The 13,704-nt window shown below is 38.8% G+C and overlaps 2 protein-coding genes across 2 annotated transcripts in view; one reads left to right on the forward strand and one right to left on the reverse strand.

The window, feature by feature from the left end:
- The first annotated feature begins 1,090 nt into the window (after window positions 1–1,090).
- On the forward strand, window positions 1,091–13,195 carry syngr2b (synaptogyrin 2b). Its single transcript, XM_017684910.2, has 4 exons — window positions 1,091–1,320; window positions 7,419–7,656; window positions 8,421–8,557; window positions 10,967–13,195. Exons 1-4 carry the CDS (start codon window positions 1,213–1,215, stop codon window positions 11,219–11,221), a joined length of 738 nt encoding a protein of 245 aa, XP_017540399.1. The 5' UTR covers window positions 1,091–1,212; the 3' UTR covers window positions 11,222–13,195.
- Window positions 13,196–13,284: 89 nt separating this feature from the next.
- tk1 (thymidine kinase 1, soluble) overlaps window positions 13,285–13,704 on the reverse strand; it is a 4,700-nt gene continuing 4,280 nt past the window's right edge. The window contains exon 7 of the mRNA XM_017684912.2: window positions 13,285–13,704. This exon is cut by the window's right edge and continues 70 nt beyond it. Within this exon, the coding sequence (XP_017540401.1) occupies window positions 13,595–13,704 (110 nt within the window). The 3' untranslated portion in view covers window positions 13,285–13,594.

Consider the following 13,704-nt stretch of genomic DNA (forward strand, 5'->3'; position numbering starts at 1 on the left):
TGCTGGAGGTCATTTTGCAGGGTTCTGGCAGTGCTCCTCCTCTTCCTCCTTGCACAAAGGCGGAGGTAGCGGTCCTGCTGCTGGGTTGTTGCCCTCCTACGGCCTCCTCCACATCTCCTGGTGTACTGGCCTGTCTCCTGGTAATTCTTTCACAATGCTAAATTAATCGTGCAAAGCGTTCTTGAAGTGTTCATGGTTGTAAATAGAACCATTTTATTACCTAAATAACCATCTTTTTAAACAGTGTAAGAAGCCTTTTAAACATGAAATGGTTCTATACTCATACCCGAACCCTTTTTGAGCATATATATATATATATATATATATATATATATATACACACACACACACACACACACACACACACACACACACACACTCTGTAAGTATTATTTCCTTTTTATACACAATAATATGACCAGGGTGAGGACAGGTAAAAAGGTCAGAAGCGGCCTGATTTCTATTATACAGGTTTATGATTTATTTCGTTGGGGGGGGGGTAAATGAGTAAGGGATCTAAGTGAAAACCGAGTGTCTTGAGGTCCGTCGCATGTAAAAAAATAAAGTCAATTCATTACTAATCAATCACTTGATTCGGTTTGTGATTTGCATGTCTTTCTCCCCACGATACGCGTTTAGTTACGCTATTGACGTTCCTCTCCGTGAGGGAAGGTTCCACCTTCCCGCACTTACAGGAAACGGTCAATGTAAAAGTTCGATTCAGTTTAGCAAACCGACTCTTTTGAACTGTATGTTTCAAAGAATCAAACGTACGATTCAATGAGTCATTTTTAAACCCATTCAATTTACCCTCCGTTTACGACTATCGCTTCGCACGAAGTATAAACACAACAGAAAGAGGAAGCGAGCTACAGCCTGCACAGATGCGATCAGAGCGATGTCAATGTACTTAAAGTTATAATGCGGTATTTTATGTAGTGATGTGTTATTGCTCAAGACTCTTTTTTTAAGTTCTTTACATAAGTAACATATAAGTCAGTATTGATAGCACTGTGTTCAATTCGTTTCGGAATGAATCGGCTCGGACGATTTATTGTTGAAAAGAACCGGTTCAAACGAATGACTCCTTCGCGAGTCGGACGACGCTGGCCGAGTGCAGTGAGATCACCCAGCGGTGGCGGTTCTTCTGTCAGGAGCTTTAGCTGCTGTGTTTACCCGGGGAAGTCGTGTGAGTTGGCCGTGTGAAATAAGATGGAGTCCAGCGAAACCAGCGTGTACGGCGCCGCTTTAGCCGGCGGCAGCTTCGACTTCATGAAGTTTATCAAGCAGCCACAAACTGTGCTACGGATACTTAGCTGGGTGAGTGGCGACGGTTAACATTTTAACTAGCAAGCTAAACGAAGACTTGTGTTGGGGAAAGAAATTGTTTACTAGCGTATGTTTCCTCCCTTTGTTCTGTGTAAAACTCACAGATTGAATACTTGAGTTACTCCTCTTCGTATGTTATAGGTGGTTGTGTGCTTTCCACAACTTCTTGAGCACCTTATTGCTGTTTTGATAAAGTAGAGCTCATTAAAATCGAGTGCAAGTGCAGCTAACGTTAACGTTAGCCCCAAAAAGACTAACATTAAGGCCATTTGGTGTCTGTACTCTGTGATGTCAGGTCAGATGTGATAGGACGGGTCAGAACACTAGTTTTAGCTAAAATGCCAAGCTGGATAGTTAAAAGTTTGTTGTGACAAAGCACCGACACTGGAAAGGGGAGAAGCTCTAGGACATGACATAACTTACGTCACCCAGAGTCACATGGAGCGGCCCAGAACGGTCCAAGTTAGCATATGATCATCTGTGTGCTGAACCCCTTTGTTCAGTGACTCACAGTTCCACTGAAGAGGAACCGTGATCATGAACTGCTCTTTAAAATGAGGATATAGCGGTTTTATTTGGTTTTATTTTGGCCTGGTAAAACCCAGAGATTGTATTGTGATGACACACTGCTAAGAATATAAATGCATATTAAAATGTTATCTATATTGATGTGTTGATTTTTCTCTGTACATAGCTGCATCTGTCCATCATTTTACACGTGAATAAAATATAACATCAGTGCAGTTATTGCCCAAGTAAACTGAAAGACAAAGCTGTGTTAGTGAAGAAAAAAAGACAAGTATTATGATGTTTTTAATTTTTTGTATTTTGCCCTTTCCAGTAAAATTGCCGTTTTGGAGATACTCGTTTTCGTGAGATCGCAACAGCATTTTAGTCATTGATGAGAAAATTATGTATTTGAGTTTGAAGTTAATGAAATGCTTCACTTTTTTCAGTGCACAACTATAACATTTCATATAGACAAGCCATAGCAATTATTCATTTAGTGTATAACTGTTGGTTATACTTGAGTGTGATGATTATAAAGCTAGTCAGACAGCACTGTATAAGGTAACCTACGACACATGCATGTATTTAACTGTAAAAATTCTTATGCACATCATTTGCCGCTTTGCTGGGTAAATTAGCCTATCGCAGCAAGATATGCTGATTATAAAATGCAGCTGCATCAGACTCTCATAACTGATTGGTAACTGCTCTTATGGTAGATATTCACCATAAGGTATTTGATGTTTTATTAATGATGGCTGACTGTCTCACTTTCCATAATTGGGGTCTTTCCAGGATGGTACTGGCCTTTTCTGGACACCCCTTGGCTTTTCCTCTGCTGGCCTTATCGTGCTTTTGGTTGTAGCTAAATCCGCTGAGAGAAAACATGTACAGGCCAGTTGTACTGCTTCTGAAATCCTGTTGTGACTGATGTTCAAAGAATCTGTTCCTCTTTTAAAGGGACTTTCCATAACAACCTGCAGGTTTGACACTCATATGCTTGGCAGGGCATGTGAATTGATTGTGACTTTGCCTTCAACAGCAAAACATACAGCGTCATGTTTTCATAGTGATTGGGATCGAGGCCTTATGTGTCATTTTTGGACGACGTTGTGAACTTTAGGACCTTTGTGTCACTGCTCTCTCCTTGAGACTCGATTTCTAAGCCTCATAAGCTTGTGCACACTACCAACATGTCTCTTCACATTCGCGCTACCTCTGCGGGTCTCTCAGATAACAAATTAGGTCAGTCAGACAAATAATGTGAGCTGCTGTGCTAGGGATAATGCAATAGCTTGTAAATAATCGGGGCAAGGACACAGTGTGCCCTTTGCCACCCCTCTCCTGACCAACCAGGCGGTGAAAGTATAAACACAGCAGCTGGGAGGTAACGTGAAACGAGTTGTGGCCATGGCTGCCAAAAGTCTACAACGCACAGCAGCCATAGTTACTATAGTGTGGGTGGTGTGGGTACTAAGTCTTTGGCGGTTTCTCATTGTAGCAGTAAAAATCAGCATACTGCATTCAGGAAGTTGATTATAGATCAGTGGAAAATCTTGGTAATGTTCTAAGAAAGAAACGTGTTGCTCACTTGATCAGTCTTCCTTGCTGCCTCTCGCTCTCCTTTCTGTCTAATATAAATTCCCTCCTATGTACTTTCATTTCTCTCTTCATTTGTTTGTCTAATTATCTGGCTTCACAGAAGGTGTTGGCTCTGAGCAGTTCATTATACACTTGGCTTAAAAAAACAACAAAACACACACACAAAAAAACCAAACAAGTACAGTGTTACAAATGATATGCCAAACATGAATGTATGTTTCTGCAGACTTAAGACTATTATCCTTCTATAATCACATCACCATTACATCTACAATAAATTGGCTTGCAGTTGTTACCATGAAGTCAGTTTTCACAGGAAGTGTGCATAGGACTTTCACAGTTATTATAATATTACCTAATTGCAATTATTTGGATTATTACAGTTATTTAGGGCTATCATTTTCCACAGTTGTTCGGATTCTGCAACAAAGAGACTTTAAATGTGGTTTGTTGGGTTGGTGCAGTTAAATTGGAATAAAAGAAAGCAGTAAGTGCATTTATTGAGACATCATGGGTCTTATGACAACAAACTAACTTGGTGCTTTTACATGTTCAGAGGGCCATGCTGAGTAATGTTTGTTGATATGTTAGCCATATATCTAATTCTACATTTTTTGTATATATGCTGGCAGAATTGCTTGTTTGTATTACCTTTGCTTATTTTTAGACTTGGGCTTTGTTCACAAAGCAGGTAAAAGTGGCCCAAAACCGAGCTTTATCTCCATATGTGATACAGCTGGTTTATCTGTTTGTCAGTGTAAACAGCAAAAAACACATGAAATCGAACATCTTGAATTCCGATTTGAGACGCTTTCATATGTGGCGCTGATATCTGATCCGTATCTGATAATCATACGGCAATGCGACTCAGTTTGAACAGCCAGATCAGAATTCATACGACTTTTACATCAATCCAGCTTGACATTTGTCATAATTTCGACCTAATAAACAAAAGTCTGATATTTCTGTACCAAAAAATGATTCCGTGTTCGAAGAGATTTGGAAAGAAATGGCTGAACGACGCTATAAGAGAGTGAGGCTGCAGCGTTAAAAGAACAGTTAAAAGTCTGAAAGCAAAGTTTGAAAGCAAAGAATCCAAGAAAACTAACCAAAGAAATGAGCGTGCCCTTTTTACAGTGAGCGCAAACTCATTGTGGGTGATGAACCCAGCAGTTAGTAAGTGAAGCTTCATGATGGCTCCTGGAATGTTGGCAAAGAAGCTGAACCTTCTGGGAGCGACTGGCGTTCATTGGCATCTGTGATTGTTTACCTCTAGAGGAGCCATGTGAAGCAACATGACACACTGTTCTTTTCTGCATGCAGGTCAGTTTAGGAGCTGATCTGTTCAGACTGATGTTGTATACAGATCACTTTTAAAGATAATGTCAACAGCCAAACAACAAAATCGGATTTGGTGAGAAAATCAGATTTGGGCCACTTTTCCCTGCTGTGTAAATGTAGACGTTTGGTTGAGACCTATCAAGATTTTTCCATAGTTTAATTCATTTTGACATGTAAACACTCCGCGGGCCTGTGACCCCTGCTTGACCTCGCTGCTCAAAGGAATGCATTTTTATAATGGTGCAAACCAAACAAAAGAATTCAACACTAGAGGTTACTTTGTTCAATGCATATTAGTGCTGTACTGTCCACATAGTCTGCATGTTTTAGCATTTCTCTTTACAGACTGTGAAATAGTTCTTGCAGCACGAGTCGCTGATCATAACAGCAGATGAGCAATAAAATAAAATAGCAAAGATACGCTTTAAATGTTGGCACATGGATCACAGAACATATTTATGGTCAAATACCAGTGGACTGAATTAAAATCAAATTGAAATTAGTAAACCAGTCATGAAGAAGCATATTTCAAGTAAACATTATTATTATTATTGCTGTTTTGTATTATTATTGTTTTGTGATGCAAATAGACATTAAGCATCATTATTTACATTTTCTGTTAATATTTTTATATATTCATGGTAGTAAATATCAGTAACAGAGTGATTGTATACCTGAAAAATTTCTGACCAGTAAATGAACACACTGTGTGTAATTTGTTCCTTTGAAGCTGTTGTGGTGTGAAACCAACTGAACCAAATGGAAAATAGGGACGTGGTTTTAGCATGAAATGAAAGGCTGTTTCAGTTGCTTGATTAGGTTTGTGACGCAGTGGCCTAGTTGCATTATGTTACCTAGCCAGTCATGTGGGTTTCCCCCCCACCCCCCCTCCCCCCCTTTTGGAGGTATGGTGCCACCCCTGGTAGGAAGCAAGATAGCTAATCAGCCAAATTGGCCACTGGAGGCTTGAATTTTAATAGCTGCATTCAGTGATCTGGAAAATGGTTATTTACAATTATTTCTGTGATAATTAAGCATCAACTAAAATTTCATGATTTTGACAGGCCACGCTATGCTTAAGAGGCTCCAACCAATTGCTTAATTTTTTACAGTGTGATATCCTAAGCAGTCAGTCATGTACTTGTGTTCAGGCAGATAAAGGCATTCATACGATCCAACAAACCAATCATTCTGCCCTAACAGCAGCGCAGAACAGCATACCAAATTCCACCAGTTCAAAGGTTGTTCAAACCAGTGAAAACAGATACATTTTATTGGTTTGATGTCAAATGGAGACACTAAAACACTCTGATCTCAATAAGTGTTGGTGATGGGACCCAGGGTCACTGAGCAGAAATGTATTTTATTTACTGAAATGATCTGAAATGACCAGTGAATCTAAGTACATTATATGTAATGTTGATGAATGTCCTCCATGAATATATCTGAAAAATGTTTTAGGCTGAAACTATTGCAGAATGTTTCCAAGCAACGTGTTAATATATTAATAACCGTTTTCATGTAGCGGTTTTCTGTGATGTAGCTTTTAGAGACATTTTAGGACCCTCTCACCACCACTTTGAGCAATTCTGACTCAAACCACTCTGAATGCACTTTGTTTACCTCTTACAGTGGAATTTACCCACATTACAGAGTTCAGCTCTGCATTTCCAACAGTGTTCTAGAAGGAACACTGCAAAATGATATTTTGTCCATGTTGTCCAGCTGTAATCAGAATAATACCCTACTAACACTAACTTATTCACTCTTTAAACACTCCCTGGCCATTTTTAAAAAATGAATTTCGCAATGTGATATGGCTGTGCCAGTGTTGTTCAGCCCTATATACTGACCAGCCACTGCATTCTCCGCAATGCAGTGACATTGATGTTGTGGTGGTGTGTTAGAGTGTGGTATGCTTGTATGGATGGATCAGACACAGCAGTGGAGTTTCTAAACACCTCTGTGTCACTGCTGGACTGAGAATAGTCCACCAACTAAATATATCTAGCCAACAGTGTCCTGTGACCGCTGATGAAAGAGTAGAGGATGACCAACACAAACCGTGCAGCTACTATCTCTGACTTTACGTGTACAAGGTAGACCAACAAGGTAGGAGAGTCTAATAGTGTAGACAGTGACTGGAAACTTCAGCAACACTGCTGTGTCTGATCCACTCGTACCAACTCAACACACAATAACACTCCTCCACCATGTCAATGTCACTGCAGTGCTGAGAATGATCCACCACCCAAATAGTACCTGCTCTGTGGAGGTCTTGTGGGGGTCCTGACCACTGATGGATGGAAAAAAAGCAGGCTAACAAAGTATACAGAGAAACAGATGGACAACAGTCTGTAATTGTAGAACTAAAAAGTGAACCCATTTGGTAAATGTACATGATGGAATAGATGAGTGTAGATCCAAGTATGTGTACTTAATAAAGTGGCCAGTTAGTGTATAATTGCAATAATATTTCTATTAAAATCTGTATCAATTGTATCCCAATCCGAGCAGCCCCATTTAGGTTGCCTGGTACAACCTCACAAGTTTGTCTAGAGTGATTGCTATTGAGCTGGAGTCTTAATTTCTACTTCCCTCTTTTCTCTTCTGAATCCCATGCCTGGCCATTCTAGGTGTTTGCCATTGTGGTTTTTGCCACCATAACAGCGGAAGGGTACGTAAATCCCCCAGACGATTTTCATGTGATGTGTGTGTTCAACAAGAATGACGGGGCATGCCACTACGGAATGGGCATCGGGATCATTGCCTTCCTCGCCTGTGTGGCCTTCCTTATGGCTGACATTTATCTCCCCATGATGAGTAATGCCCAGGAGAGAAAGCATGTGGTGACAGCTGACCTGGTGTTTTCAGGTAATTATAAAAGAACACACAGAGTCACAACATAAAAAAAAATAAAATGTGAGTCCAGTTTGGGTAGAAGTACAGTAGATTATGGAAGGCCTCACACAAGAGTTTACTGACACTGTAGTTGAATAATTGAACAATCACATGATTCTGGGGAAGTTAGTGGCGAGCTGAAGTTTTGAAACCACTAGCCTGCCAAAGTAAAGTATAAACCTCTAAATCCAAAGACTGAAAACACCTACAATTGACAGTTTTGGCCCTTTTGGTGTAAACTAGCCAGTCCTAATCTTGGATAATGTGTGAGACAGCCTCTTGCATGGCTTATTCTGAGCAGTCCAGTGGCTGAAAGTGTCAGAATTTAGAATAGGAATATTACTAATTTAGCTAGTTCAAACTCTTTTGCTTGCTACTGTAATATTATTTAATATTTGGACTAAGCCTAGACATATAGATGAAGTCTGAAATCCCCTGTACAAAGTACTTTAACACATTCTCTATATCAGTTTTAGTGCATGCTTTCTACTTATTTGCTGAGTTTAACATACTGGAAAAAAAATAAAAATGTGCCACAACTTTTGCACAGGCCACATTTTATGATTTATTTTTTAGTCCAATATGTTAAAATCCAGCAAATAAACAGTAATTGTGCATTAAAATGTGCAAAAGTGGGCATTTGCATGGTTGTTAGTACAGCCATGATGAGTTGAATTTGTATATCCTAATTTAAAAGCTAACTTTCTCTCTCTCTCTCTCTCTCTGGGTTTGAACAGGAGCCTGGACGTTTCTGTGGTTTGTTTGTTTTTGCCTCTTGGCTAATCAGTGGGCAAACACTGCTGACACAAAAGGCATCGCTACTGACGCTGTACATGCCATCATTGCCTTCTCTTTCTTCTCCATCGCCACCTGGGTAAGAGCCTTTTTTCTGTCAGTAGGGCTGGAACTGTTAGAAACACCTCTCCTACTACATTTTATGAACGTGATAGTTATTTTTGATAATGCCACTCACTCCAGTGCTAATTTGGTCTTGTTTACTGGAAAACACAAGCCTTTATTGTCACTAGGAAACAAGGCTATGCTGGCTGGCTATTCTGTTGTGTAGACTGAATTTCTACCAAGAAAATTTAGGCCTTCCCCTTCACTTCTGGCCACTTTTACTCAGAAAGACCATTGGTTTTAAAGGGGAATTCTATGACGGCTGCGTAACTGCATTATTGAGGTGTAAGCAAAATGAAACGGAGGCTCTTTTTCTTTAGAGTGGTGGTGAAAGGAAGCAAGGGCTGGGATGTTAAATGCAAATATAGACATTTTATTTTCTATTCAAAATGACTTTTCAACCTAAACTTTAGATGCAATATTGATGATGGTTAAACTGCAGTAAATATGTGCATTTAGTTGGTTTATACTGTCATGCATACACATATCTGGCATGAATGGAGTTACTGAAGGAAAATGTAATGGTTTTCTGCTTTAGATGTCTGGTTTCCAGCAGACTACTATTGTTCAGACTCAGTTTCCCTAGAATGGTATTTCACATCAAACTGAATGACTTTTATTTATATCTTAGTGATTGAATTATGCAGACATTCTGAGAAATCAGTGGAATTTTGTTAAAGAGACAGTTGTTTTCTGTTATTTCAGAAAGGTCCCCATAATGGAGCATTTGTTATCATTATCAATATGGCATTACAGCAAGGCATTCCATTTAGAAGCATAGCTACTTCATGAAAATCAATAATTCTTAGCTCTAACAGTAAAAAACAACAAAATAGTGCTGTGATATTGTAGTATGTAGTATATAGAGAATTACAGTGACTTAGGTTATTGTGTCAGAATCATGCTTTTAATAAAGTATTTGGTAACAACATATGAAGTGTTTTGTTACACTGCTATAAATGGTAATTAAATCATAAGGGCTGCATGGTGCATAATATAGTGCCAATATGGAACAGCTATGTTTCCAACTATGTTTTTGGCAATTTACAGCTAAAATTTATCTACAATCATTAGCCTACATTTCGGTGTTGACCATATTGTTTGGACACATGGACAGATTTTCCTCCCACAAATCAAACCACCTCCTTGAAGACGTGATTCATTGCCTTGTTTCTTCATGTGGTTTGCGCTGATACTGATGTCATTGTGAAACTGGGACTAGGTCAGATTGCTTCAGTTATAACTCTATTGAGAGTCTAAGAGACACATTAAGGCCTGAATTTTGTGCACTTTTAATAGTTACAGGCCACTAAAAGAGTACATGTACATTTTCCATGCTTCATATTGCTAGGTTCAGGGAAAAGAGTGGAGTGGAGAAGGTGGGTCTGGGCTTGTTTGGTATGAAATGTGCTGTCCCCTCTTAATGAGAGAGCCTCAGAAGAATCTTTGCTAAATGAAAAATGCTTATGACAAAATTTTGTTTTAAAAAAAAAGCTGATCTTTACAGAACTTATCTGATGAACTTATCTGATTGACAGATACATTAACAGAAACATTAAAGGGGACATCTTTTTTCCTTTATAAATAAATGGTATAGATGAAAACAGTCATTCAGGGTGGTCTGATGTGAAATATTTAATTGTAGAGAAACTTGCCGATGGGAACCAGACTGAAGAGTTTAATGTTAATGAAAGCTCCCTCAAAGAAAGCTATTACATGAAAGGGTTACAGATAAGCTTCCTGGTGCATCACTGAAATACACACAGTTGGAGGTGCAAAGAGGGAAAGTGTGTGCAGGGCTGTAAACCATTTCTGAGCCCCAAAGCAACCTACTATTGTTTTTACACTTAAAAAATTTAATGATGTCCTGCACTTTAAGTACATTTGTTTTTTTTTTTCAACTGTTGTATCTCCTGCTTGCTGTTCATTGAAGTGTGACTGCAGGCATGACACAATCGTTAGTCTGATTGGACTGGTTTGAACTCATTTGCGTTATGTTTATCCAGAAGGAGAGAGTGCAGAGAAATCAAGGTGTGCATCGATGCTTTGACATGACAGCAATGTGTGTCTTTAGTCATGTAATTTTGTGTTCTGCTTGATGCAATTATCACAAATAAAAGGAAAATAATTTTGTATGTCATCATCATTCACAACCTGTAAATACTGCTTAAAATTTCAGCAACTGCTTAAAACTCCTTCCCATGTCCGAGTCACTCTGAATAACTTCATATATATCTGAACGATTTAATTGTGCTGAGATTTTGAAAAATCGCTGAAACTCCCATTTAATTTAGCAATAGCTGTGCTTGTGATAATGTAACTGCCAAACTGTCATTTTAACGAAGACATTTGTGAGTAAATGGTTGATTATTTTGTTTGACAGGGTGCTTTGACATATTTTGCACTGATGAAGTTCCGCCAAGGCGTGGGAGAGCTCGCTCAGAACTTAGCCGAATCTCCTCCAGATCACACTTCCGAATACCCAACATCATACGTCCCACCAGATCATAACTCCTCATACCCCGCATCTAATTACCCCTCCTTCCCGAGCAGCCGTTCAGACATCTACCAGCAGCCCTCCTTTACGCCGAAGCAGGAGCCAATGGGGGGCAGTGACTACCAGCCTCCGGCCTACTGACAGATATGAAGCGAAAAGGGACAATTCACTGGCCTGATCACATGACACAGAGCATGGGAGGGGCCTGAAAGAGCAGCCAATGAGAGCTCCTGTGCATGGACTGGCCCGGCACTCCTTGATGTTGATTGGTTGGAATTATTCTTTGTATTTGTCTGATGAAGACAGCCTTACTGTTTCACAGCTGTTGAATGTTTTTGTTTTTTAAATGTTTTGTCTAGCTTAGAGTTAAAGAGCACCCATTGCACAAATGGTGTCTATATATAATGTGAGTCATTGTGAAACTGATGATGTCAGAGCAGGCTCTCTGCTCTAAGCTCCCACTGTTCTGATTTTGTCGACCTTTATGTCAACAGTGTCCCATTTTCACACTGTATAACTTCTGTATGTTGTGCCTTGACCCCAAACATTACAGCCCAGAGTTAAATGGCCCCCTTTCAGTTTTCTGTGTCAACCAGGGAGACTGCTCAGCCCTCTTTTTTGTTTTATGATAGAAAGTCAGTCGACTGTGTCAGTCATGGAGTCAATCAAGCGATTTAAAGAGTGTTAAGTGTTGCAGAACAAAACAGTAGATCCTCAGTAGCTTCACATTCAGCTGCTGTTCTCAGTGGTAAAATAAAGCAGTGGCTTACACTACTGGAAGTAAAGCCATATTTCATTGTGTAACTTGAAATGGCCATAATTTTTGTCCTGTTTTGCCAAAATGAAAACTAATCAGATGGGAAATCCATACTGGGGTGTTTTTAACTAAGACAGAACCACATTTGATATAGACCTTGTTTGTTCACATTATCTCTTGCAGTTACCCAGGATATAATGTGTCCACACACAACCTCAAAATATGCATTTCAGGCCTTCACTTGTCAATGTATTAGTACACTGAGCTCAGGTTAACTCTGCTGTGCCAGAGAATCAAACGTTTTCAAGTTCTAAGAAATATCAGTCATTAATTAAAGTAGATATACATGCAAATGTTTGAAAACCCTTTTCGAATGACATTTTATTTTCTAAGTGGAAAAAGTTAACATATCCCCTAGAGAGAACAGATGTAAATATGGTATTCTTTTTTGCAAATGTAAAAAAAAACAAACAAACAAACAAAAAAAACATTATGCTTTATCCTCCCCCCAATATTGTTCAGTTCAGCAAATAAACATTAATTGTGCATTTAAATGAGCTGAAGGATGTTCTCTGTAGAGCATGTGTTGAACTATTTTCACTTAAATCATTGACCAGGGTGCCTAAACTTGAGCATACAACTGTACATGTTTTGGTTCTTTTTTTTTTTCCCCTAGCTTGGATTTTAGCCTAATTGTTGATATGGAAGTAAAACCACTATACAGTCTTTAAGAATTCGGACCTATAGCTGTTTCTCCCTACAGTCTAACACATTTTGACTTCAGTTTAATATGTGGCTAATTGAGATGTCATTGCACTCCGAATTTCTTTCTGGGATCTGGGTGTTAATTGCTATACATTTTTTTCATCAGATTTTGTACTGTAACAAACACTGGTTTAAAATTAGGGATGCACAATATTGGAATAACTGTATCTGCAGATATTTGCCTTCACATTCTTTTAGCACTGGATGGATGTTGATATTTCAAACTGATGTTTGATAAATTTATTGTACACTCAAACACAATGTAATAAAATGCAAATGTCTGCATTTTATTCACATTCACTACATTTACAATCCTACTGAAATAAATCGTTCATTTCTCTGTAATGCTAATTCAGGTAGATCTAGTTCCAATTTATACATCTTAAAAACTCAATATTTGTAGTAAATGAAAAACATCAGATATCCGTATCGGTCCACAATTCCCATATCAGTGCATCCCTATTGAATGTTTCTTACAATGCGGAATTGCACTTTCTAGCATATGAACTGCATAAACAGGCCAAATGGCTACACAAGAATAAAATTGTGTATTGTGACAGGGAAGAAGAAAATAAATTTCATTTGGCCAAGTATCCATGACTTGCTCTTTTCTGGAGCAAACTATTACAGAAAGCATAGTGACCAAAACAAGAATCACATTCACTTGTGTGACACAAGCCCATCATTCAGAGATCACAATTTAATTAGATTAATATATACATTTATTAAAATGCTTAAAACACCAACATTGTTCATTGGCAGTGTTATTTGCTGGTGCAGTGCAGTTTAACTGCAATCACTGATTAAAAGAAATAAAAAAACAAAACAAAAAAATAAAACAACATTACATACCCATGTACATGAAATAAACAGCACAATTTTCCTGCTGCAATCAGTAAATGTAGCTACTGTAGATAGAGGCGTTGTGGGTGCTATTAATTAAATGCTTCAAGTTGTAGGTTAATCACTCTGTTCTTGTATGCTGTATGTGTTCATAGATGAAGCGTGGCAAAAAGCTTTCGTGGTGCATTATAGTCCAATTGCTTCCCTGTCATGACGTGAGGAGGTGTCTCATCCTTCTGAGGAGCGTTATTCTCCTTAT

Source organism: Pygocentrus nattereri, chromosome 15 (assembly GCF_015220715.1).
Source record: "Pygocentrus nattereri isolate fPygNat1 chromosome 15, fPygNat1.pri, whole genome shotgun sequence".
Lineage (NCBI taxonomy): Eukaryota > Metazoa > Chordata > Actinopteri > Characiformes > Serrasalmidae > Pygocentrus > Pygocentrus nattereri.

Excerpts from the sequence above, each read along its gene's own strand:
- syngr2b (XM_017684910.2), top strand. The coding sequence starts at position 1,213 with ATGGAGTCCAGCGAAACCAGCGTGTACGGCGCCGCTTTAGCCGGCGGC. Across the intron at positions 1,321-7,418 it reads TGCTACGGATACTTAGCTGG|GTGTTTGCCATTGTGGTTTT; the intron begins GTGAGTGGCGAC and ends TGGCCATTCTAG. Across the intron at positions 8,558-10,966 it reads TCTTCTCCATCGCCACCTGG|GGTGCTTTGACATATTTTGC; the intron begins GTAAGAGCCTTT and ends TTTGTTTGACAG.